Here is a 26,966-nt window from a genome sequence, read left to right as displayed (position 1 = left end):
CACTGACCTTGATGAGGGAGAAGAATCCCAACTGTCACCTCCTGAGGATGTTTCCTTTGGGGAGATTCTGGAGAGTCTGAAACAGAGGGGTGGCTGGCAGTCCAGTAATCCTAGACCTGAGGAGTCAGTGTACCTGGCAGCCTTTTGTTCCCACTCATCCAGCTCCTCTGTGACTCCGCCCACTAATGATGTCATAAGTTTGATATCTCGTCAGGTGTGGGAGAGCCTGGATTCCATCAAGGCTGTACCCTGGAGACCAAATAAAATTATAACATCCCATCTGACAAGGCTTTCTGGATGAAAGGGGTTGCAGTAGATGCCATGGCCATGGTGGCAGCAACCAAGAAGGAACTTTCCAAGGAGAGTTCAACTATCCATCCTAATAAGGATTCTAGGATGATGGATAGATGTGGGAAGCCAGTGTTTTCTTCAGTGACTTTTGCCTTACATTCACTGAATTACCTTTTGCATTTCACCAGGTTACAAAGGGATCTGATAAAGGAGCTTTTTGATACCCTTGAAGGAGCGGTAGCTGAGGGAGTTAAAGAGAATGTAGCTTCCCAGTTAGCCAGCCTACATTCTGTAGCTATCTCTTCCATGAGGCTCCGAAGGAACAATCAGAGGGGTGAGTTCTGGCATCTTTATGAGTAGGCAAGCTGGATGTGCCTTTGTGATTTTGTGGAACCCTTTAAGAGTTCATTCATCAATCCTCCATTTGACGGCATGTCCCTTTTTGGTCCTAAAGTCAAAGATATACTATCCAAGTGTGAGAAGAAAGGTAAGACTGTTTCTGCCTTGTAAATATATTGTTTGGCTCCTCAGAGACTTTATCCTAAAGGTCAGAGAGGCGGTGAAAAAATGTGGTTCAAGAAGTCTCAGGGATTGTACTAAGACACATGGAGAGTTTTCCCCCAGTGGCAGAGGGGGGAATAATGGAAGACGTCGCCCTCGCGGCAGAGAAGGTGCACAGAACTAAGGGTCCTGGGAGTCTTTCTTTGGGAAGCCTTTTCAGCACTCCTGAAAGGAGGCCCAATTGTCCACCTCTGGAGTTGACTATCCCTGCACTGGAGAGCTTGGCAAAACATAACTTCTGATATCTGGGTGCAGAGGATAATATCCAGGGGTTACCAGATTTTCCTTTCTTAACAACCCCCTCCCAACAAGAGGAATCCCAGACATCCCACCTAGTCATAGGGATCAGGCAGTCATTCAAATCAAAAAATGGCTAGAAGAAAGAGTCATCCAGGAGGTCCCCTAAGATGACAGAGGATTCGGAACTTACTCAAGGTTCTTTTTTAGTTGCTAAGAAAACAGGGGACTGTAGACCAATCTTGGAGCTCAGCAGATTGAACAAGCCAGTTCACTGTTGCAAGTTCCGAATGGTCATGGTTCAATCCATACTTTCTTTCCTGGAACAGGATGACTGGATGTGCTCCATAGATCTTTAGGATGCATACCATATAAAAATGGACAGATTTTCCTGAGGATATCTACGCTTCTGGCTGGGAGCCACTCATTACCAGTTCAGAGCACTGACTTTTGGTCTCACTACCACCCCCAGAGTGTTCACCAAATTCATGGCAGTGGTTGTGGCTCACCTGAGACCTGAGATGACAAGGATTCAGGATGTTTCCTTTTTTAGATGACTGGCTCATATTCGCACAGAGCAGGCATCTACTTTTCTGTGCAAGAGGCTCTGTTCCGAACTTGGCATAACCATAAATTACAAAACATCCCATTTGAAACCTACTCAGACTCTAGACTTCATAGGAGCACTACTAGACACCACTCAAATGATTGCAAAACGTCCTGCTCCCAGAGTATTAACAACTAGATGGCAAACTTACGGATTACTCAGGAACAAGAAGGTAGCTGCCTGACGTCCTACAGATGTTAAGTTCTATGGCCATGGTAATTGTGTTGGTTCTGTTAGCCAGGTTTCACATGTGGATACTGCAATGGCTTCTGGCTGCTCAGTGGTCAGTAATCCACCAACCAATGTCGCATCAACTTCTTTTAACAGACACATGCAAAAGGAATCTTTCATGGTTGGTTCATTCAGAACAGGTGACACAAAGTTGTCCCTTTATTCCTCCACCACAGGCTACAGTGACCACGGATGCTTCCCAAATATGGTGGGGGGCATTATCTGGGGAAGATCGTCCAAGGAACCTGGTCCACACAAGAGGCCAAGCTTCACATAGACATCTTGGAGATGAGGGCAGTGCTTCTAGTGCTGCAGGTATTTCAGTCTGCTCTTCCTCTAGAAATGGTAGCAATCCAATCAGACATCATGTCAGTGGTCTGGTACATAAACAAGCAAGAGAGGAACCAAATCATACCCTCTGTTAAGAAGCTCTCAGAGTGTGGCAATGGGCAATCTCATCCATCTGCTTTCTTATAGCAATGCACATTCCGGGAAGGTCCAATGTCATAGTGAACAAGTTGAGAAGAGTCATTCTCATGCCTCATGAGTGGTCCTTCAACCAGAACGTAGCAGAGAACATTTTTCGAACATGGTGCCAGCCTTGCTGGAACCTTTTTGCCTCTACTCTAAACAACAAATGCAGTACCTGCTTCACCCTAATTCCCCAACTGGGGCATTCCCTGAGGGATGCTGTAATACATGATTGGCCTCCCGGTCTGTTCTGTGCTTTTCCCCCCATTCTCATGATTCCCAAGTCCCTTCAGAAAGCCAACAGGTTGAAGAGAGCAGTAATCCTTATAACCCCATTTTGGCCTTGACAAATCTGTTTTCCCTTCCTCTGGCCTCATCTGCAGAAGGAGCCCTGGATTCTGCAATCCTCTCCAGACCTACTATCATGCCCAACAGGAATGCTTCATCCTACCCTTCACAATCTCAAGCTGATGGCTTGGTTCCACCAGTTCCATTGATTGCCAGGCAATCTATGCTGACCTCTTCAGTCCATCATATTTTGATTATGTCCTTCCACAAGTCGTCCACTCAAAAACCTTTTAGGAGTAAATGGAAGAGGTTTGAAATTTGGGCTCAACAACACAATGGGGATCCTGTCACGGCCCCTATTCACTCTTTTCTAGAATTTTTAGCCCATCTTTTCAACAATGGAGCTTCGGCTTCTACTATTAAGTTGCAGTTAGCAGCCATTTCAAATTTTCACATTGGGATAGACAACTTATCTCTAATTTCCCACACACTTTGCAAAGTCTTCTTAAAAGGGTTCATGTTATTAAGGCCTCCCCACAGGGATCCTTCTCCCCCTTGGGACCTTAATTTGGTATTACGCATGATTGTTCAAGTGCCCTTAAAACCTGCGGCCACTTGTGATATTAAGTTTCTGTCCTGGAAAACTATATTTTTTGTGGCTATAACTTCTGTGAGAAGCATATCAGAAATTCAGGCACTGTCTTCTCAGCCTCCTTATTTAGTTTTTCATAAAGACCGAGTTTCTTTCAATACCAAACCCTCCTTTTTGCCCAAAATTGTTTCACAAATAATCAGACCATATATTTACCTGTCTTTTTTTCTAATTTCATTAATAATGGTGAGTATGTCCTGCACTTCTGAGGTGTTTATAGACAGTAGTTACGTTTCATTTTACATAGAACTAAAGATTTTTGGAAAACAAGCCAATTGTTTATTGCCTTTGCAGGCCTTAGAAAAGGTCTACCTCTTTCCAAAGTTACCTTGTCTAAATGGCTTTCAAGTTGCATCTCCTTCATTTACACCTCAAAAGGTATGAAACCTGTTAAGTCCATTCAAGCTCATTCTGCTTCCCTATGGCCACACCTGCAGTTTTCCAGAAAAATGCTTCCATGGATGATATTTGTGCAGCAGCCACATGGGAGAACCATCATACCTTTATCACCCATTGCAAGTTAGATTTGGTCGATGGGGAAGAGCCTCCTTTGGTTCGATGGCTCTGAGGAACATTCTTCTGTGAGTCCACTTGGGGTAAATGTTGCTGGGGACTCAGTCCCATATGTAAGGATGAGATGAAAAATTGACATTATCAGATAAAGAAGTTATGTACTCACCATGAAGTTTCATCTGTGCTGTTGATTTTTCATCTCTCCTCACATCCCCTCCCTCTGTCCCCCTTCATAGGAGTTCCTGGTTGGACGGGAAGAGATTCTCAAATATTAGGTTATTTTTTTCCTCCCTATACTCCAGAAATGGTCTCCTTTAAAAATCTGTTGGGCATTAGAACTAACATTAATTCTTCTACTATCATTCTAGTAAACAAAATCAGTGGTAGTGGGGAAGAGATGCGTTGTGGGTAAGGGGAGGTATCCAAGAGCTTTTCGGTTGCCGCAAGCTTTGGTAACAGCTGAGTCTGATCCAATGGATCGGATCCAGACCCATATGTGAGGAGAGATGAAAAATCAACAATACAGATGGAACATTGTGGTGAGTACATAACTGCTTTTTTTTAGCTTGAGCACCCAGATATACAGGTCTTCACCAGACACAACCCCAAATCTGTATATACCAATACATGGTCTCTCAACAGTGGTGGAAAACAGAAGTCTTGCTACACTACTGCAGCTCACCACCAGCTTGCATATTGTAAATGCGTGTCATTTCAACAAACTGTGATAAAAAAAGAAATCAAAGATAAACCATTCAGTGTACCTACCCTCATCAGAGTATAGTTAAGCGTCTTTTACTTAACCCCCTCATGTACTGTTTCTGTTAGCCCTTGGCCCACTTCAGGCCATCTGGGAGGATTATGTGTTCCAGCTGTCTACTATTCCCTTAGGTAACCTATTTCATTTATCCATTACGTTTGCATTCAGCTGTGTACTATTAATCCAGTAGGCACTCCTCTTCCTTCCGCTTTTCGTAGTGAGCTTGATGCCAACACATTATTTGTGGAGTGTTTTGTACATTTGTGCTATGATTCCCTTTCTTCTCTGTTCTTATATCCCTTGTCCTCCATTCCCTTTGTTTCCCTGATAGGATTGCTTTTCTAATTTCCCAGTTAATCTGATATCCTTAAATAGGCAGTATAACTACATTGAGTACTCCAGCTGGGATCTGACCAGGGGTCTTTTGAGGTGAGGTATAACCTTTCTGCTTTTGGAGTTTTTTTCTTTTAATGATACAACACAGAATGTTGTTAGCCTTAGCTATATATAGTTTTCTAGTTTGTACTTAGCAGTTAATTTTTCTTTTTTCCTGATTTGTGATTGTTGGGATCATTATTCTCAGATGGTATTCTATTTTTTGGGTTTTAGCAGGTAAGGTACCTTGCGTTAAACTTTAGATGACCCTTGTCACCTCACTCTCACTGTCTCGTCATACACCTTATAGCATGATGTCCATTCTCTGTAAGAGCAGGACTAACACTGGTAGACGGACATTAGGACAATTTGGCTCATAAAGTTATCCCAGGATACTTCAGTCCATCCTTATGCCATTATACTTGGTGGCACCATTGCTTTCCAGATTTGTCTTACCATACAAGTAATGTACAACATTGAGAAATGTTTCCAGGCTACACTCTGGCTCATGGGTAAGCACTAGACTAATTGCACTTGCCATCCATTTTAAGCCTAGCCAGTTTCCCTTTTTGTGCTCAAAATAAACTTTCCCATTTGGTTAAGATTGACCTTACCCATCCATGACTGATAATTTTACATTTCCCCTATTGAGAATAACTGGGTTCATACCATAGATAATTTGAGGGCACCCAATCATGGGATAAAACATTTAGGAGTTGCCTCTGTCCATTAGTAGTACATTAGTTGTAGTTTATATAGCTAAATATATTTTAGCTCTTAAATTACAATATTTATTTATTTATTTGCACTTTGTTTACTGGGAAAGTCCAGTGGGCGGTTATAGCCCATTTTCAGTGGAGGCTTGAGGAGAAAAGCTCCACAATTAATATACATTGTTATACAATGTTCAACAGTAACAGCATACATTAATGCCATGCAAAATGTCAAAACCCCCTACTATGAAGTAGTCTTGAAGGAGATGCTCATGCAGAGATGCAGATGGATTGTCACTACAGATCTGTTAGACATTTTATCGAATGAGCCACATTCACAAAATATGCCAGAGCTGCTTCTGGAACTAGGAACTGCCCTATGGATGCTTTTTTATGTGTGGACCTAATGAGCTGGTGGAGAGATATGTGGCGGATAGGGGACACACTTTGGTATTTTGATTATGAATTCTTTTCAAAATCATGAGTAAAGTAAACTTAACATTTTCTAATTTTTGACTACTTTTTAATGCTCTTAAATGCTTCATTGACCTTTTTTGTTGGAATAGTTTCCATCTTTTGTCTTTATCAGCTCTTCCTGTTGTTGTTTCATTGACTTTGTTTTATATTTATATAAATATATGTTCCAGTAACTCATTTACTTTTCATGAATGCATACATTCTTTAAGTTCTTATGTGGCATCTCATCATTAAAAAATAGTATCCTCTCTTGCTTGTATGTTTCTATTTGCTGGGAGAACATTTTCTCCTTATATCAGTTAACACAGAGCAATGATTCAGAAGGTGTGAATGCAAAAACCATCTCCTGGTTGAAAATAAGCATCAGTCTTACTTATCTTGGAGAAAAAGCACAGCATTTTTAAGTGCCTTGATTGCTGCTCATTTATACCAGCACCATCTGAGATACAAAACATCATTTGAGACTTCACATGTATGAGAAAACTCTGTCCAAAAAAGAGTGATATCCTCTTGGACCCAGAAGCTTCTATAAGTGCCATAGAGCTGATAGCTTCATCAGTTTTGGAGTCCTCCAAAGCTCTCAAGATAATACACAAAGGGGTCCACACCAAGGTAACTCTTGTATACACCTTCCTACTTATCACACCCAATAGTGCTGTTAAGCAGGAATGACCATAAAACATCAACAAAAGCGTGTAGCTCCAAGTTGGTTCTTAACTCCATCTCAATCCCTTTTGGGCTTTAATGTTAGGAAATAATCCCCTTTGTGATATTTAGGTGCACTGCCTCTTAATACAGATTTCGGCAGGCCACAACCAATGAAATGCATAAGAGATAAGCCAATAATCTACCATTACTTAGTCCCATACTAAAACAAAAAGGTAAACCTGAGGCTTCAGATTCTTCTCAAATAATCTGGCTTTATTTTAGAAACGTACTTTCATTCATATTGCAGGGAAAATATATAAGTAAGGGGTCTTGGAGCCAAAATACACTAAATGGGGGTTACAGTGATTGATGCTTATTACCTGTGGAAATGTTTTTTTTGTTTTTTTTTTTTTTTATAAGTTATGGATATTTGCATGACTTCCTAATAAATTTAAGTACACAGGAGCTGTGCATCTATGTACTCAAATTATGAGGCTTCTTGACAAAATTCACAACCTCTAATGTTTTAAGAGTATGTATTTTGAACTGACATGGTAAACCCATGACATCACCATGTTCTCCTACCAGTCTTTCAGCACCTCTGCACAACTGAATGATCAGAAGAGTTCCGTCATGGGAAATAGAAGTACACCTGCTGGGTCTTTAGCATCTTGGGGTAGAGGAGGCTTATGCTAATAGAGCCTTGCACCATGGCTTCCTTTAACTCCTTGAATTTCTTCTCTGCAACTTCTTTGCTGTGTAACAGTCTGTCAGATAACTGTGTAACAGTCTGTCAGATATCTACCACCGTCCATTGTTTCCCCTCCTGAGCTTGAGTTTACAGTGTTCCTTTTTTTCCCTCTCTCTCTTGTGAAGACAGACACAAAGCTTGATAATTTCTTTTTTTTTGGCCAAGCCTTCTGCATCAGGCAGCCACATTATCACTTATGAACTAATGATTTCTGTCCACAGAAACAGAGAAACCCTACAAGCTTCATGGCAGGTCCCTCTCCCCCCTGTAATGAAACCTAGGCCTTACTGGCCTACCCATATGGTATGATGATTGTACTTCTCTCCATCAAGGTGAGATTCAGGAGGCAAGCATCATATATTACTTCTGGGTGGGGATTTTATGATGAATGGAGATTGTAGTGGGGGAGTGTGTGCATGTGACATTATGTGAATCACTCTGCAGGATGGCACACCCACTGGAAAGCATCCTACCAATCAAACATTATCCTAGCTGAAAGATATGCACTAGTCTCATGTAGGATAATCCCAGCCACAAGCGTTGCCTAAAGCCCAACCACAGTCAGGGATACTTCACTCCCATCCCCCATGAGTTGCTATAGCACCTTAGCTGCTGAATGACTCATGTTGTCTGGGCTCCATCCTTCTGTGCCACAGACCAGGCTTCATTAAAGAAGTTCCTGGTTTTTGTCCTTGTATTCCTTTTCCTCCTTGACCAGTTGTTGTTGTACTGTATGGATGGGTATTATTTTTTTATGTAAATAAAGAATAACTTCCATTTTTATATCTTCTGCTATTTTTTAATTAATGTTTTGTTATTTGCCTTTTCTATTCGATACCTTTATAAGTTATTTTCCTAGCTTTATCGTACTCATCTATACTTCACTGTTTATCTCATGAATTTCTTTTAATTTGTGTGACCTGCATCCTTAATCCCACTGTTGAACATTAATGGCCTGTTTCTTCTCCATGTTTTCTATAGCTCTTGGTATTCTTGCTAGTGGTTTCTACTGGCAGTACTTATCTTCAGTCTGTCATTTTAATCTTGGAAACTTACCTTAGTTTAAAACAACCTAATTCCCTATAGTTTGACATTTTGGTTTGTTTATTTGCCCATTTGTTTCCTCACTGTAGTAAACCAGACTGCTGCCTGGTCACTGTTGACCAGTGGCACTTTTACTTCTTGTTCTTGAACCCCCTATTGGTGAGTACAGTCCCAGTATTTTACCCATCTGTCTTCCTTTTTCCTACTAGCAGAATAAACCTTGTTTGGCTTTGTTACACCCATTATTTCATTTTCTCTTCCTGATTTGGATGCAAGGATGCTCCAATCTGCTTTTGGAGGTTAAAGTGTTCTGCTATAAATAGTAGTGATTTCCTTCCCCAAGACCTTATCCATTATTTGTTCACCATTACGTTTTTCTTTATCTAGTGGTTGATACTTTGTATCTGTCAGCCTCTTGGCTTTTCCCCTCAATTATAACTGCTATGCTGCTAACATTTAGTGGGGCAGCTCCAGTGATGCAGGGGATAGCATTGCCACCTCACAGCAAGAGGTTCAGTGGTTCAAGTTTTGACTGGGGTGCCTTTTGTGTGGTGTCTGCATGTCCTCCCTTTGGTTGCATGCGTTTCTTCCAGGTGTCCTGGTTTCCTCCCACATCCCAAAGACATGCTGCAGGTGGATTGGATACTGCAAATTGACCCTAGGTTTGACTGTGAGGGTATGCATGTGTGTGCGTTCTGTGGAAGGTTGGGTGCCAGGCTTGCAACTTGACACTGTAAAACTCCACTGCCAATCGTTCTGCAGACCGTTGTTTCACTGTGGTGACCCCTAACGAGATAAAGCCGAAAGGAGAAGGCTGCTAATATTCAATGATCTTCAAGGTTATTCTATTCCCTGCGCTGCTGCTCTGTTCTGAAATACATTATCCCAGTCTTGCGCTTTCTCTTCTGCTTGAGGAATGAATAACCATGGGATTCCATATTCAGTCTTTGCATCATTTGTCCAGGTTTTTGTCACACCTATGTTGAATGATTCCTTATTTTGTATCGGTGTCTGGAAGTCACAGTTTTCTTGCTGTAATGCAGACATTACCCATCATAACCCTTCAACCTTTCCTTCTATGCAATTTTCTGCTCTTTTCCACCTGGTTCTCCCCTTTTAACTTCTGTCATACTTTATATCACAGATTGCACTCCTTTTTACAACAGTGCCTACCGTTATATCCTCTGCCTTTCATTGTGATCCCTCTGCCTAACTGCCAATTGTTGCCATAGTTTTTTCTACGTCTTTCTGCTGCATTTCTCTTTTCCTCAGTCTGTTCCATACCAGTTTCCACCTCATTTAAATGACATGCTCATTTTGGCATACTTTTACATTCTGGATTTTAGCAAGGATGTGCTTCTCAGACAGAGGTGATGTCTGTTCATGGCAAAGAGGTTCTCTCTATCAAGCCTTCCATCCCCTCATCTAGCCCAGTTAATTCGCACAGAGATCAGCAATGCTTGGTGACCATGTCATCAGACAGAAGGAGATTTTTGCTTGAATACAGCCAAAAACAAGACAGTTATGTACTTTTTCATTGTTTTTACTCTTGCACCATGTACTGTTTGATGATTTAACTGCCCTATTGCACTGTTTCTTGTTGAATTTGCCCTTATTGTCCATTTTTTGTTGTCTCAAGTTAGAACTGCTGTGGTTAAACTCTAGTGAGATTAGAAGAGACCCGAGGCATTTCTTTGCCCAGGACTACTTAAAGGTCAGAAAGGTGTGTTGCTTCTAATTGGCCAGAAGGCCTTTTTCCTTGTTTTTGAGTTTTCTCTGCTGCTATGCTGTCATCTCTTTTGTGTGATGCTGCTGTTAGCACTCTCTGTATTAATGCAGGAGTTTAGACTGAAAAATTTCCCTATAAAACTGTTCTGAAATTTCCTCAGTACAGCTAGTTTGCATGTAAGCCCCACGAGTTTATCCCCTTATAGTCTTGTTTGCAGCCTATGTTCATACAGCACCAAAGCTAGCTAGTTGTAAACCCTTTCATACTGTCCACTTGTAAACCATGCAATAATGATCTGCAACCATGGATATAATCTTTCCTACTGTCTCTGCAGCTATTTTGGTGGATATGGGCATCATAAGGTAATGTAGCAATTGTCTCATCTTTACAGACAAACAATTCTTAAAACACACTGATATGCTATGTGAGATGTATTTATACAATGTCATTGGAGGCAAGACTGTCACATGCAAGCGCTTGTAATAGCAAACAAGTTGTTAATAACACTCTCTCTACACCCACCACACATAATATGGTCCAGACATAATGACTGCCAAATGCTGAGACTCTTAAAAGTAATCTTCCTAAACCCCAAATGCCTTCCAGACATTGCACTTACAATAAACATCCTCAGAAACCTCAAAAGTACTCTACTACAACAACAGCCACCACTACGCATACAGTTGCATCTTGTGGTATCTCAATGTCTAAGCCCATAAGACTAGCCACCACTTAACCCAACAGTTTGCTCATAGGAGACTCCATTTTGAGAAACATTGATGTCCCACTCACCAGGCTGAGTAACAAGAGAGTCACAGTCAGTTGCCTGTCACAGGCAAGCCTCCATCAAATCAGACATGCAGGCAAGTCTTTGAGTCACAAGTGCTAGTTTGACTCAGTCATATTCTATGTAGGTGTAAATGACCCGAAAAGTACCTCCTTTGAGTATATGAATAAAGCTGATGCATTCCGGTCTCATATGAACCTAGCATTGAGCAGCATTCTACCTTCTCCGAGGATGATGGCAGTACATCAACAAAATATAATTGACTTTAATAACTAGCTTAGTTTTTGCTGTCATTTGAAGGAGGCACAAAATTTGTAAGCATGGAAGGATATGGTCCGCAAACCAGAGCTGGTCTGCATATGTTCCTTTTAGTCTTTTGAATATTAGCTAAAACCTTGTCCATCTCCATAGTACCTTTTCTTAGGCTTTGCCAACTGGATAAACCCTCCAACATAGCAAAACCAACCCAAGAAAATCTAAATGTGTTGCTTCTCAATGCAATGAATCTAAACAGAAATTCAACTTACTGCTAGCTCTCCTCACTCTGGAGAATATAGATATCTGTTCAGTTACTGTGACATGATGTAAAACTGTGGAGAGCACCCCATCATTAAAGGACTGTCTTCCACACATTTTGACCAACTACTGTACATGAAGGGGCAAAAGGTGGAGGAGTCTTTGTTTATATTAAAAACAAGTCCACCTCAATGCTGGTCAAACAGTATGACTTCATTTAACTTTTTCATGTCCAAATTACCTTAGGCAAAGCTCCATGCCATATCCTTGCAAAGCTATAGGTCCCACCGTCTGACCCAAGAAGCACATAATACACAAATGTGTTCAACCCAGCATCACTTCTGTGGGTGACTTTAACTACCCCATTGTAAACTGTGGGTGACTTTAACTACCCCATTGTAAACTGGGAATCATACATAACCCCATACATAACCCCAAACATGCAGGCCCAGAAATTTCTGGACTTTGTAAATACACCACCATGGACCAGCTAGTCCATATGCCCATTAGGGTTACTAACACCCTGGACCTGCTCACCAAAGGCAGTGGATGAGGGCAGTATGGTACATGCTGCATATCTTAACCTGGGTAAGGCATTTAACACAGCACTCCACACAGGCATAATAGACAAATTCATGAAATTAGATATATTCCTATATGTCACCCACTGGATAGCCACCTGGCTCACAGATGAGACCTAAGGAGTTAGGATAGGGAAGTCTACCTCCAGAAAGAGAGAGGTCATTAGTGGATCCCCTCAGAGTTCTGTGCCGGGTCCGCTCCTTTTTTGGCATGTTAACTTTAGAAGTCAAAGCCAATGTCAAGGGCCTCTGGCTAATTAGCTGTGCAGATAAACACAAATTAGGTGCAGTCATAGTCATCAAACAAACAAATACCCCTCCAGGAAGGCTTGGCATGGCTAATAACTGGTGCCAGAAACACAGTCTAAAACTCAATGCCAAGAAATGCATAAATATCTACCCCTAGAAAATACCACATTGATAAAACACCCCTTAGAGAAGGCACAGTAGTCAGGGATGTGGGAATACATATAAACAGTAAAATGGCCTTTGATCATCATGTGTAGTAAGGAAATCATTCTATGTTGCACAACTTATAAGCAAGTGTATGACATCTAGATTAAAGGATGTCACTGTTCCACTGAATTTAGTCCTCATCAGATCAGTCATTGAGTACAATGCCCCCTTCAGTATGTACTTGGAATGTCTACAGAGGTTCCTCACAAAAGGAATACATGGCATTAACAAGCTCTATCCCTGTACTCTTGTCATGTACAGACTGCTGAGAGGTAATCTGTGCTTGTCATACAAGGCATTATCTGATCTTGCTCTGATGGACCTGCTGCACATTCACAGAACAAATAGCATTAGAATTACCCAAACCTCATCTGCAACATAAATAGGACATGTTGGAGGGGCGGGTATGTGTCCTGGAGACCACCCCTTATCTGTAAAATGCTTCCCATCTATGTGAAGCAGAGTTCTTCCCTAACCCAATTCAAGTATACCATGGGCCAGTGGATGAGGAATCAGAAAGTTACCCCTGGTCTGGCACTTCTGCCTCTAATAGACAGAGGCAGTTTGTAAATGCCAGACCCCCCAAGCCTACATATGCTTTTTAAAATAACCTTTGGTAATAAAAACTGTCAGATATATTTGGGAAGCAAGGCTAAGTTTAAAAATGTCCCGGGGGATTGTTAGCTTAGTATACATGTATGAACCTATAAAGAGGTAGGAGGAGTGGTGACTTTTTACTGGGGGAGGGGGGATTTTAGGAGGAAACCATTTGGATCTAAGTCAATAGAAGAATTGGCTTATGCTACGACTACTGGATTGTGGTGTGACTAGTGTAGGGAACAAGAGGTCATGAATGAAAGCAGTCGTCGTACAAGGGTAGTAGCTGGAAGAGGTCCAGGATTAAGTTCATTGTTATTTTTTAGTAAGTGTAAGTAAATAATGGATGTAGATTTACAAAGAGAGAGATTTAGAGAAGTGAGCTTTAGTTTAGAATACTTTGAAGGAGATAGCAGGGAGTATGCAGTATTCTAATCCAGAAATGGCAAAGGAGAGGGAAGAAGGTAACTTAGTAATGGTATGAACATGGGTAGGATTTGGTACTAAAGGTATGGTAATTCCATTACTAGAAGGGAGTGAGTGAATGAGGGTAGAGTGGATGTGAGGAAGGAATTATGAGGATTTAAAATAGTAAAGTTATAAGTAACATGATGAAGATCTGATTAAATTGCTCATAAGAAGATACTTAGGGAGATGAAGAGAATGAATGTGAGAAGATTAATAGAGTTGTTGGAGAAGTGTATTGATAATCATTGAATGATTACGGTAGTGTGTATTGTTCATTTCTTTATGAATATTTTATCTTTTGGAGCTGTTGGAATTTTAAGAGAAGGGACTAATTGCTTGAATGTGAAGAATTTGTGAAAGATTACATGTATATTTGAATTTAGTATCTAAAAGCAGTGTATAAAGTGCCAGAGGTGAGCATATTTTGTCTTTAATAGGCACTGTTATTAAATTGGGAATTGAGGGTGGGATGGGAGTGAATCAAGCAACAGCTCTCTCACATCAGTGCTTATTTGGAGACAACAGTTTCAGCACATCTGATTATATTATACAGAGCATGTTAGAGTAAAACTGTATGCAGAAACTGAAATTTTAAATATTAGCTAAATTTAGACTGCAAAGGATACCGGAACCCGTCATAGATGTTGCTGTTTAAGTATCTTCATGTAAATTGGTAATGACTGAAATCTCCTACTCTTCAAGAATAATAATTTGAATTCAGCCAGGTTGAGTGGAATTGTACTCAGTTATTCTTATGTGATGATAGGCTACATGAACACTTGCACGTCTCTTAATTACAGCATAGTATAATTTAAAATAATTTTATCTTTCAGCTCACTTTAATAGAACAATGCACAATTTGCTAGCGGCAGACACTGTTTCACATAAGCTGTTCCTCAAATACTTTGCTTGCTAGGAGGTGCAAGAAATTGCCATGGTGTTGAATTAATGCTCTATAAGTAGGGCTAGGGGATGCTTATGCTGGCATTCACATGTCCTAATTAAAAGAAACAGAGGAAGGAATGTATGAGAGGATTACATAGAAAACAAGAAAAATGGAAATTGGTAGAGAGAAAGAAAAACTGCAAAACGAGGAAAAGTACTGATATGAATTAAACACTACTGAATTAAACACTACTGAATTAAACACTACTGGAGACAGTCTGTTAGATGTGGTTTAAGCAGATATGGAAATAGTCTTTAGGCAGTGTTAATCAATGTTAATTAATCATTTTGATGCTAGGTTGTCTAGGTAGCAATGCGACAACTTAATTTACACAAAATAAAAGTCAACGTATGCAATGCTCCAACACTAACTGTATTCAATAAAAGCAATCAGCATGATTGCAAATTAAAATGTCTCACTGATTAAACTGCGTCTAAGAAATGGTATTTTCCATTTTGGAATGTAGTTGCTAATATACAGTTAATTTAATACAATGTTAGAAATAGGCATTGGTGTTAAATAACAGTAATAGCAGTGTGACCATGAAGTTCTAAAACTAGTATATGTTGAGCCATTGTTTGTATGTCTACTGTATATAACTTAATTACACACTTGTGGTTCTGTAAATAGAAATATAGAAAAACATGACACTAACAGCAGACTTACAGCCAATGTGGGGAGCACTGAATATATTAATCATTTTTTGAGAAGAAGGAACATTTCAATGTGTTGAATCATGTCAGCACAACATGACACAAATCCCAGTGTGCTCTGGGCATCAATTTTCCTAATGGCTGTTAGACAGTATTAGTACGAGTGACCAACTCTCCAATATATGAGAACACCAAAGCTTCTCTATTCATTTTTGTATTTGTGTTTTTTTTTACCCCATTGACTACCAGTGTATGTCTTAGCTCTTGGAAGCTTTGGGTCCCAAAGCATGGCACTTGATTTCATTCTCTTTTGAATCATAACCTACTTAGATTCCCATTCACTTTTTCTGAAATGACAGAATGTGAACAATATTTAGCAAGATCTTCAGAAAGATACCTTCATATTACTAGGTAAACAGCTTGGCAGCCAACACTTAATGAAGTATACCATTATGTTTATTTGTATGATTTGCATGGAATCCCACATTTGGTATTTATGGCCACATTTTATTATAATTAAATCATTGAGATTCTCTAGACCAAACACATCTAGTAATGCTAATTTTCTTTTCTTGTTAGCATTCGTCTGTACCAAAACAAATATGGTCTTCACTTATGATGCAAATCTTTCAAATGCATCCTGCCTTTATTTGCCCTCTACAAGCAGCAATCCTAACAGCTATGACTTTCCAGTTGAGGGATGTGTCTGTAAAGCAGGTTATTACCTGGACCACGAAGACAACTGTGTAGAGAAACGCCGCTGCCCATGTTTACTGCCTAATGGTAGCATTCTAGCAAGTAACAGATCAAAAATAATTGGAGAGGAGGAATGGTATGTATGAACACCTATGTCTTTTCTATAGAACTGCTAAATACATGTTTTAAAAAAGCTGATTTTTCTGTTATTTTCCAACTCCTGACTAATTCTGATGGTAGAAGTATATCTTTAGAAAAAAGATAATTTATCCCACGTGTAATAACATAAGCATATGTGGTATTCAAGAGACTTGCAAATACCATGGTCTGCTTTCTGCCATCTGTTGAATACAATACGTCAGAAGAAGATATTCAATATCTCAATAAGGAAAGTGGTGACATGCATGCATATATATATATTTATATATATATATATATATATATATATATATATATATTTATATGTTTGCAAAAAACGATGTTTTGTGGAAGAACAGTTAATAGATGCAATAAGGACTTGCAATGACTAGAATAATGTAAAAAATAAAAAATATATAACATATAAAATAGCAAGACGCAGCCCACAGTGATAGATTAAGTTTTCGTTCCTTTAAATTGTCATCAGAACTTCATCAGAATGGATCAAATGTCAAGGGACTAAAGTATAACATAGTATTATATAACTCATAAATATTAAAATACAAGAACTATTCAGTAGTAAATAACAACAAACATTACAGTGATGCATATGCAAGAGCGTGCTACTGAATAAAGAATGTCATGGTAAAAGACAATCATAGGAACACAAAATCCACCCTATATATATATTTGTATGTACAAAAATCTAATGTATATACATACATACATATATATATATATATATATATATATATATATATATATATATATATATATATATACACACACACACACACACACACACACACATATACATATATATATATATATATATATATATATATTCATAGCTGGTAGAAACACAGCTAGTCACTTCTGTGAATTTACTGCATTTTATACAGTATATCAGAAACAATGCAACCATGCAAAACAGTCAGAAATTAGCACTTTTCCTCTTCTTCATATGATGAATTTGTTATAGCAGTATGGTTAAAAGGGAGGGCTTTTATGGATTTACTGCAAACAAAGCATCCACAGATTATTAAGAGACAAACTCCCTGTAGTACTGCTAAATCACCCTCTGTAGTTTCATGAGAGTGAAGTTTGCCAATGTTAATGCACAGAAGTAAGTTGTGAGGGTCATGGCACATAACTGTTCCATGAAACTGTAGGTAACCATTGTGGCACATAACTGTCCCATGAAACTGTAGGTAATGGCCATTATTTGTGCCGTGGCACATAACTGTCCCATAACACTGTGGGTATTGACCATTATTTGTGCTGTGGCATATAACTGTCCTATGAAACTGTAGGTGGTAACCATTATTTGTGCCATGGCACATAGCTGTCCCATGAAACTGTAGGTAACAACCATTATTTGTGCAGTGGCACATAACTGTCCCATGAAACTGTAGGTAGCAACCATTACTTGTATCGTGGCACATAACTGTCCCATGAAACTGTAGGTAGCAACCATTACTTGTATCGTGGCACATAACTGTCCCATGAAACTGTAGGTAGCAACCATTATTTGTGCCGTGGAACATACCTGTACCATGATATTGTTGGTAATGACCGTTATTTGTGTCCATCACTTCCCTACATATATCTTTGTCTGTTTTATATCTATATCATCTTAAGTTCATAGCAAGTTTTCAAATATTGACTACATTTGCAAAAAAATATTGTAGCCAGCATGACAATAGCAGCTTCCAAGAACAGATCAACAAGCAGGTGGATAAAATATGATGAAAAAGTGGACTGAATGTTTATACATTGCTATCTTAGCTCAGTCTTTGTGAAAAAAAAACATGGACAAAAACACTGGTGAAGCATGTTTAACACAATTTTTCTAAGAGTTGAGGTCAGTGACCTATATTGATTTTGACTTAAGATCATTCAACTGAAGAAGTCAGTGCTTCCAGAAGGGTTTGATCAGTTGACTGGTTGAATATAATGCAAAGCCAAGAATTTGTTTGATTCATTGATTTATTGTTGCTGGATAACATGTTGCCATCCACATTTTATAACTTTGGATCTGTGAAGGAAGATGGAAATGTGTTTCAAAAAAATTTTATACCGACAGGTATCCTGTATACTCTTTTCAAACAAATTAGTCCAGATAGCAGCCAGCTTGCAGTTTAAACCCTGCTCAGGGTGAATCCTTCTTTGTATTTGACCTTTCTCAAACCACACTGTATTTAAGGATTATAGTGAAACATGTTAACCAGGAAACAGTAGCTGCATGATGCAGAGGGATGACTCATACAACAGTAGCATGGGTACTGAAGGAGCTATGTGTGTGTGGGGGTGTGAGGAGACAACATCAACTCCCCCATTGGGGGTATGGTTAGAAAGCACCTTAGAACTCACTACAATATAGCAGCATTAAGAGCCTTGCAAACTGAGGTGCAAATGAGTCTGATGGTTAGTCAGCGATTGTGCATGAGCAGACACTTGCATACACTTACTTAAGCAGCAACACACACAGCTTGCAAAGGCTGCTGTGGGAAGGTCATGAGTCCTGGTCGCAATATGATGCTGAAGAAATGTCCTTAATATTCTCATTGACCCTGGACTTGGGGTGGGTTGAGCCCATGGGAGGCTAAGGCAGGTCTCGTAGGCCTGGTGAATGAAAACAGAAGCTGATAGCAGCTAATGGTTAGCTGCAGGGAAAGGGGAGGAAAAACAAAAAAGAAATTAACCAGGGAGGATGGTGTAGAATCCAGCTTGGTGTTTTTTGAGTACTTTGCCACCAGAGAAATGGGGCCAGGTAGACTTGACAAAAAAAAATATATCAGACAAGCTCACAGAAGACACTGAAAATGAATATGGAATGGAGGGAACTGATTAGATGCACTTTGATAAAATTAAGAAAGAACTTTTGATCAGGGCTGGTATAACTTCTAAAGTACAAATAACATGTTATGGTTTGAATTGTAATGTGGCTGCTACACCAGTAAGAACACAAACATATGATTTAACAAATATTTTAAAGTTTTGGCTTGACCTTGATAGCAACAGTAAAGTGAAAATATTGAAAAGTTTTGCGGTGTACAGGTATTAAAAAGGTTCCCCTACTGATAGAAGAAAGCAAGTATTTCAAACTGAAGAAAAGACCTCTGATATGCTAGCAACATTATTGGAATGCATGGTAATTTTTAAATCTGAATTGTCTGCTTCTAAGTCTAAATACGCTGTAGGTAATGTGCCATCTTCTTTACAACAAAAAAGCAACAAGTAATGTGCTAATTTGTTACAAATGTGGTGGGCCTTGTTCCATTGTTAATTTCTGTGCTATTAACAATGAAGAATCTAATAAAAGAACTGTGAAAATTGAAATTTATCCTATAAATGAAGTTTTCCCTATGGAATCTGACAAGACTACAGCTTGAATAATATACCTATAATATGCCATTCTATTACAAGTAAGCTGGTAGAATGCATTGCATTTATAGAGTGAAAGGATGTTCAAGCTCCACTAAAGCATGATTAGTATTGCAAAAGCTTTGCTGGTATGTAAGTATAACATTAACAGTAATCAGAAGGTAGAGGTAATACACACCCCATGATGACAGAAAAGTCTATACTGTCAATTTTGGAAAAACTGTTACACTTCAGACATATGGAAATTCAATTTGTTTTTGGTAAACTCTTACATCCTGTGGATATAATCTCTGATCTTACTCTTACAAGTATTACAGTATATAAATAAAAGATTATGAAACAATATCTATATATACATTAACCCCTAAAATGATACATTCATTCTTGGATCATTCACTGCAATAGCCTCATAACCGCTTGCAAACAGTCATTCAGTCACTCACACATTCTTTTGTTTGCGAATAGCTTCAAGCCTGCATTTTAACTATGCACATTTTACATGTAGTACCTACAGGATTAGAAACATAGCAAGCTGCTGGCATTTGTTTTTTATGTTGAAAACTAGCTTACCGTAATGAAGCTACATGTAATTATAATTGTGTTATACTCACTGTTTTCCCTATACAAACAAATGACTGAGGATTCTGTCATATAAAGTAATGCAAAGACCTAGCATAGTATGAGCAAATGAATTGTAAACTAAGCTCAACTTTCTGTAAAAGGTTTGAAGATTGCATTTATGGTAACAAGAATCAACTGTAGAAGGAAATAAATACTAAATCGTGATAATATAAACATTAAATATGAAATAACACATATCTGCCATGCAAAAACCCTCTTGAACAGTTTTTTTAAATTTATAAAAACACAACTTTGTAAGCCCTACTTCAAATGTTTCCCTTTTGTGCACTATTTTACTTTTTCCCCTCTTATAGTTTTAAATACAAATATCTTTAAGGCTCAAATTAGCATCAAGCCGCTCAAACTTAGAAAAAAAGAAAATAAAATTAAGATGGTTCTACTTTAGTTTTTAACTTTAGATTCATCTTAATAAAATTTAAATTACTTCTTTTCATGTACTCTATCCCCTCTAGTGAAAAAAAAAATAGGAACACTATTACTATTAAACTATAATTAATATACGAATAATAGGGGGCAGTAATACCTTTTGATGAGTGTCCTTTAAAAAGGTGATTCAGTAAACACAAACTACTATAAATCAGATTAAATATAAACAACTAGAAAGAGATTCACTTGTCTGTGAGCTTTTTATTGTACACTTTTACTGTACATTCATTTCTTGTAGCCTGTCTTTTTAATGATATACTCAAGTCCATATCTTCAGTGGAAATAAGTAAATTATTATTCTGGATTAAGGAAATTGCATCTTCCAGGGATTCAAATGCCTTTCTTCTATCTGACAAAAATAATCTTAGTTTTGCAGGATAAATTAGGTGCGTTTTTATTCTGGCTTTCTTCAGTGATTTTAACAAGGGAATATATGCTTTTCTTTTTGAGACCACCAGAGAGGAATAATCATTGTCAAGTCTAATCAGAGAGTCACAAATTTTGATCGGTGATTTAGACCAGGTAGTTTTCAAAACTAAGTCCTTGTACTGACTAGAAATAAATTTCACTATTATGGATCTAGGATTTGAGGGTTTCTTATTTAAAGTTATTACAGTCAAAGATCTGTGTGCCCTCTCTATGCCACATGATAAGTTTTCAGGAAGGTTTAATATTTTTGGAATCCAAGAAATTACATGTTTTAACATATTTTCCTCTTGTTTCTCAGGAACCCCATAAATCTGAATATTATTCCTTCTTGCCCTGTTTTCTAAGTCATCAATTTTCTCCAAAAACTTGTTTTGTTGAACAATAAAATCAGTATTATGTTCTCCTTCTGCAAGTCTGCCATTGATATCAGTAATAGAATCCTCCATAGCAGATATTTGAAATTTCTCTTGTTTAACTACTTCCTTGATTAATTCCATCTGCTTTTTACAGTCTTCTTTTATTGTGTAAATTTTAGAGTCCAGTTTATCCAGTTTTAAGCATGTCTTGTATACTACTAAAACAGACTGTAGCTCCTTCTTCATTGAACTTTCCTGTGATGCTGCCTTTGACTGAATTGTTTTCCTTTGACAGCTATTTTGACTTGAAGTTTTGACAAGACAATATTTAGAAAAAAAATATATATATATATATATATATATATATATATATGAAAAAACAGTCCCAAGGAAGATAGTACAAATAATAAAATTCCACTCTACGATATACTCCGTATGCTCTGATGTGGTATCCACAAAGAATATCATAGTAGACGTAGTATGAATAATTCAGCTTTATTACTAATGAAATAAAAAAGTGAGCGCTTTCGCAGAGATCACCTCCGCTTCATCAGACAAATACTGGGCTAGGCTAACAGCCTTATATAGCTCAGTTAATCAATTAATTAGATGATCAGCAGCTCATTATTAAAATGTGTTTATAACAATCAATAACATAATTAAGACTTACATTTTTCCCAATTTAAAATCTATAAATCACAATGTGTACAGTAAAAATATACATAGATAAATGAATAAATAAATGAATAGATCTGTTCCATTTATATGACCTATTATATAATATCTATATAGAAAGTGCATATATATACCTATAATACATCTAAAAACTCAACCACACACATAGCATCTTATATATATGCACATACACATACACATCCACACCCATACAAATAATTCTAAAATCAAATTGAAATTAAAACTAACGTAGGCTCCTACCTTTAAGTATGGGCTTAACACTAACACTTTCATTCAACCCATAACCTTGATGTGAAGCCAACCGTAGTATCCATTTCAATTCGGCCTGTTCAGTCAAATTTGTTATATCACCCAGTCTCACATTAGGATATTGAATGTGTAGTACCTGAAAATAAAATGTGTGTTCTACCCCCTCATTCAATATATGTTTTGCAATTGCGCTATAATCCTGCCCTCTTGTTACACAATAGAGATGGTCTCTAATTCTCTCTCGTAAGCTTCTATTTGTTTTGCCAACGTAGAATCTTTAACATGTTTTACAATGCGCAACATATACTACATTTCTTGTGCGACATGTACTATCATTTTTTTATTTCCCATAGACGACCTGTGTTAGGGTTTTTAAAAAACCGTGACTCATCGATATAAAAACATTGTGTACAGGAACCACACTTCCTAGTCCCCCAAGTAGGAATATCAGATCGAGGTTTGCTAATAAGGTGTGGGTAACACATCAACTGCTGTAAATTCTTCATATTACTAAACACAAAATTGGGTCTGTCACCCACCACAGATTTAGTTTTATCATCCACAACCAATATATTCCAATTCTCATACACGGCCTTTTTAAATTTATTAAGATTCGCACTATATGGAACTACTATGCCTACCTTCCTATTAGATGTATTCAATTCAGTAGTCCCTGTTGTTAGATTGTAATCAGAAAAGTATGGTCTAGCCCTACCATTACGTTCAGCCAATACTACAGTAATCATGCTATCTATTAGTCTTTCATTATATCCTCTCTGCAAAAAATATAATTTCAGATTAATTAATTCTTTGTCCAAAAGATAGTCACAACTACATAGTCTGCATATCCTAAAAACCTGCCCTTTAACAACATTAGAAAGGGTAGAAGGTTTGTGCATGCTATCAGCATGTAAGAATGATGCTCTGTAGCATTCTTTCCTATTTACTGTAGTTTGAAGATTTCCATTATCATTCATAATTAACACATCTAGAAATCCAATAGCGTCTGCTGAGTAATCCAATGAAAATTTCAAAAAAGAACAACTACTATTGACATATTGATGGAAAGCTTCTAAAGATTTCCCGCATCCATTCCAGATAAAAAACAAATCATCGACAAATCGTCTATAACACAAGATTTGTCTATGTTTAATAATATGTTCCTGTTCCCAAGCTATCATGACTAAGTTGGCATAAACATTCGCACAACTAGTACCCATTGCAATGCCACTTCTCTGTAAATAGTACTCTTCCTCAAATATAAATACATTATTCTCTAACACCAATTCTAACAATAGACATATAAAGTCCACTTTGTATATATCCATCCATTCACATTGCAATAAAAGCTTTCTAACCATTATTATACCTACTTCGTTGGGAATGCATGTGAATAGGGATTCAACGTCCATTGTTACAAATAAACAATTTTGAAAACAACTTATGGTCTTAGAAAATTCAAATAAATCAGACAAGAACTGTTTGGTATCAGTTAAGATATAGTGATATTGCTTCAGTACCCTTTTAAGTTCTGAATCCAAATAGATCAAAATAGGTTCAGTAGACCAACCAGCACCCGAAACAATGGGTCTGAATGCTGGCCGGTTAGCATTTTTGTGTACTTTAGGCAAGCCATAAAGCTTGGGTATCAATGGATGTTCAACGGAAAGATAGTCAAACAATTCATCATTCATTAAATTAAGAAACTTACATTCAACCAATGATCTGTTAATATTTTCGATAATAGTTAAGACTTGTTTAAAAGATATACGATCATATGCTGTTCCCTGGAGCATTCCTTTCATGCTTTCCAAATAATATGAGCTATCCATTACAACAGTCTGCCCTCCCTTGTCAGCGGGGCGTATAACAACATTATTACTCATTTTCAAGTTGTCCAAGGCTCTTCTCTCATGCACAGTTAAATTGTCAGTCAAATCATAGCTGCTGCCAAAATCCCGGTATACGGATTTCTCAACAGCTTTTGCAAACAAATCAATATTGGCAGGTGCATGCGGTATAAAACTACTTTTGCGTTTAAGATTATTAGTGGCATCATTGTCGTTATTTCCAAACAACAGTTTTAGACTGACATTCCTTGTAAAAAGTTTAACCGCTAATAAAGCATCACAGACTTCCATACACGTAGTGGGAACAAATTTCATGCCTCTATTAAGTAATTTAACTTCATCCCCACTTAAATCTAATTGCGAGATGTTCCATACTAAGTTGTATGGTTCCATATTTTCGGTAAAGTACATACCTGCTGAGTTGGCATTTGCTCTCTCTTTCTCGTGTTCCTTTGGTCGTCTATATCCAACGACCGCTTCCTTCCCTGTCGTATGGGTAGCGGTGCTAAAGGGAAATTCTCAGCGGTAGATTTATCCAAAGGAATCTTCCTTCTCACATCTTGGCCCAAATTCAGTGTTTTGTTGTTAATTGGTCGCTGTAGTTGTATACTATTAACTGTTTCCATAGGTGTAGTATATACCGATGGCGGTCTTTCTGGTGAGCAGATATCAACTCTCTGCATAGCGATCTGTGCTTCATTTTCAGATGTCGACAATCCCACGCCGTTCAAATTTGTGCCTTGATGTTCACGCTGCATTTTCTTTATCGGCTCTTGCATCACAGTTCGGTTATTCTGCCAGTGTCTAACTGTTCTCCTTGCCTCCGGTTGGATATCTCGCGAGATTTCACGTGTTTGCGTACTGTTCTTCGGCCATACAAACACGTTATTCAATTTAAAATCTTGTATGTCTCTAACGAGTTTGTTTTTTATTTTCAAGTAGATTTTTTTCATACCTTTCAACTTTATCCATCACTTCATGTAAATACACCTCAGCTCGTTCATGGCCATAGGCATTAGTCAACTCAGTTTGTTGTTCTAGAATCAAATCACGTAAGATAAATTCTTCTGGTTGAAAATAGTCTAACAGTAATTGTATATAGGCTTGACTTGCACCTAAGTTAATTTGTTGCCACTTGATCAAAAGTTCAGGGTATAGGCTCCCATAGGTAGGCATATTTAGAATTCGGAGCCACCTAGGTATTACCTTATGTGTTAAACTTGACTCAAGGTGATACCTCTGACAAGTAAGCCTTTTATACTTATAGATATTATTCTCGATATCTTTTTTTAAAGTTCTAATTAACTGTTCATTGGTGTTATCTGTACTTACTAGAGGTACAGGATCATCCGCGTTTACAAGTAAAAGCGGATTCAAATCAGTGCCAAGAAAGTTCCTCATTCTGCTGTACGAGTCATCGCCAGCCGGTATGTTTACGGTTTCTGGTTGTACGTCTTCCATTCCACAAGCCCTCGTAAGATATATGCTAACAACACAGTCCCAGAAATGTGAAAAAACAGTCCCAAGGAAGATAGTACAAATAATAAAATTCCACTCTACGATATACTCCGTATGCTCTGATGTGGTATCCACAAAGAATATCCTAGTAGACGTAGTATGAATAATTCAGCTTTATTACTAATGAAATAAAAAAGTGAGCGCTTTCGCAGAGATCACCTCCGCTTCATCAGACAAATACTGGGCTAGGCTAACAGCCTTATATAGCTCAGTTAATCAATTAATTAGATGATCAGCAGCTCATTATTAAAATGTGTTTATAACAATCAATAACATAATTAAGACTTACATTTTTCCTAATTTAAAATCTATAAATCACAATGTGTACAGTAAAAACATACATAGATAAATGAATGAATAAATGAATAGATCTGTTCCATTTATATGACCTATTATATAATACCTATATAGAAAGTGCATATATATATACCTATAATACATCTAAAAACTCAACCACACACATAGCATCTACTGAATCCTTTCCATTGCTACTGTTTCCCAGCTCTTCCTTCCTTTAAGTCAAATCTTCCATTGTCTGCTTAGGGTCCTCATATGTTTTAGTCCCAGTGGATGAAATACTCTAAAAATGCAGGATGCAGCACCTTAAAACAAAGGTTCACTTCCTCACACAAATTTATTGAAGGAAGAAAACCATTTCTTTTCATACAAGTCTGAAACCAGAAAACATTGTCCACATAAACTCTAATGTCGTCTGTTTTCAAAGCAGTCTCAGAGAATAGATATGATTTCATCTTTTAGCTGAAAAGACTGCACCTTAACAGTAGCAGGATTTGATTGCTTCCTAGCACTTGGGCTTGGAATTTTCACTGTGTGTACCCTTTCTATTTTAATATGCAAAATTTTCTTATAATTCTCTGCAGTCTTCTTCCTTTACCTGTTATGGTGCCATAGCAGTCCTAAGGTTTTCTTTCTAAGATGGTTCTTCAAGTTCAACCTGTTTTCTATGCCATTTGCTCAATTTTTTAAGTGCTGTTCCAGTACTTTTTCCTTCAATTCCTTCTCGTGCTCTTGCAAGTTTTCAGTTTTTATTTTATTTTATTTTATTTTATTTTACATTTGTTGACCGGGCTAGTCTAGCTGGATAAATTTCCATTTTCAGTAGAGGCCCGGGGAGAAAAGCTCCACAGAGTGAGATACATTCTGAGATGAAAAAAAAAAAAAAAAATTTTTTTTATACAAACACAAATTGTCATACAAAAATGTACT

The 26,966-nt window shown here is 37.8% G+C and overlaps 1 protein-coding gene across 1 annotated transcript in view; it reads left to right on the top strand.

Moving 5' to 3' along the window:
• LOC122791455 (mucin-6-like) overlaps window positions 1-26,966 on the top strand; it is a 1,068,266-nt gene that overhangs the window by 671,945 nt on the left and 369,355 nt on the right. The window contains exon 17 of the mRNA XM_044059200.1: window positions 15,932-16,184. Within this exon, the coding sequence (XP_043915135.1) occupies window positions 15,932-16,184 (253 nt within the window). The remainder of the gene's footprint in view (window positions 1-15,931; window positions 16,185-26,966) is intronic.

This window comes from Protopterus annectens, chromosome 17.part0, assembly GCF_019279795.1.
Source record: "Protopterus annectens isolate FY-2018-M chromosome 17.part0, PAN1.0, whole genome shotgun sequence".
Classification (NCBI taxonomy): Eukaryota; Metazoa; Chordata; order Ceratodontiformes; family Protopteridae; genus Protopterus; species Protopterus annectens.
This window is presented reverse-complemented; position numbering and strand designations above follow the sequence as displayed.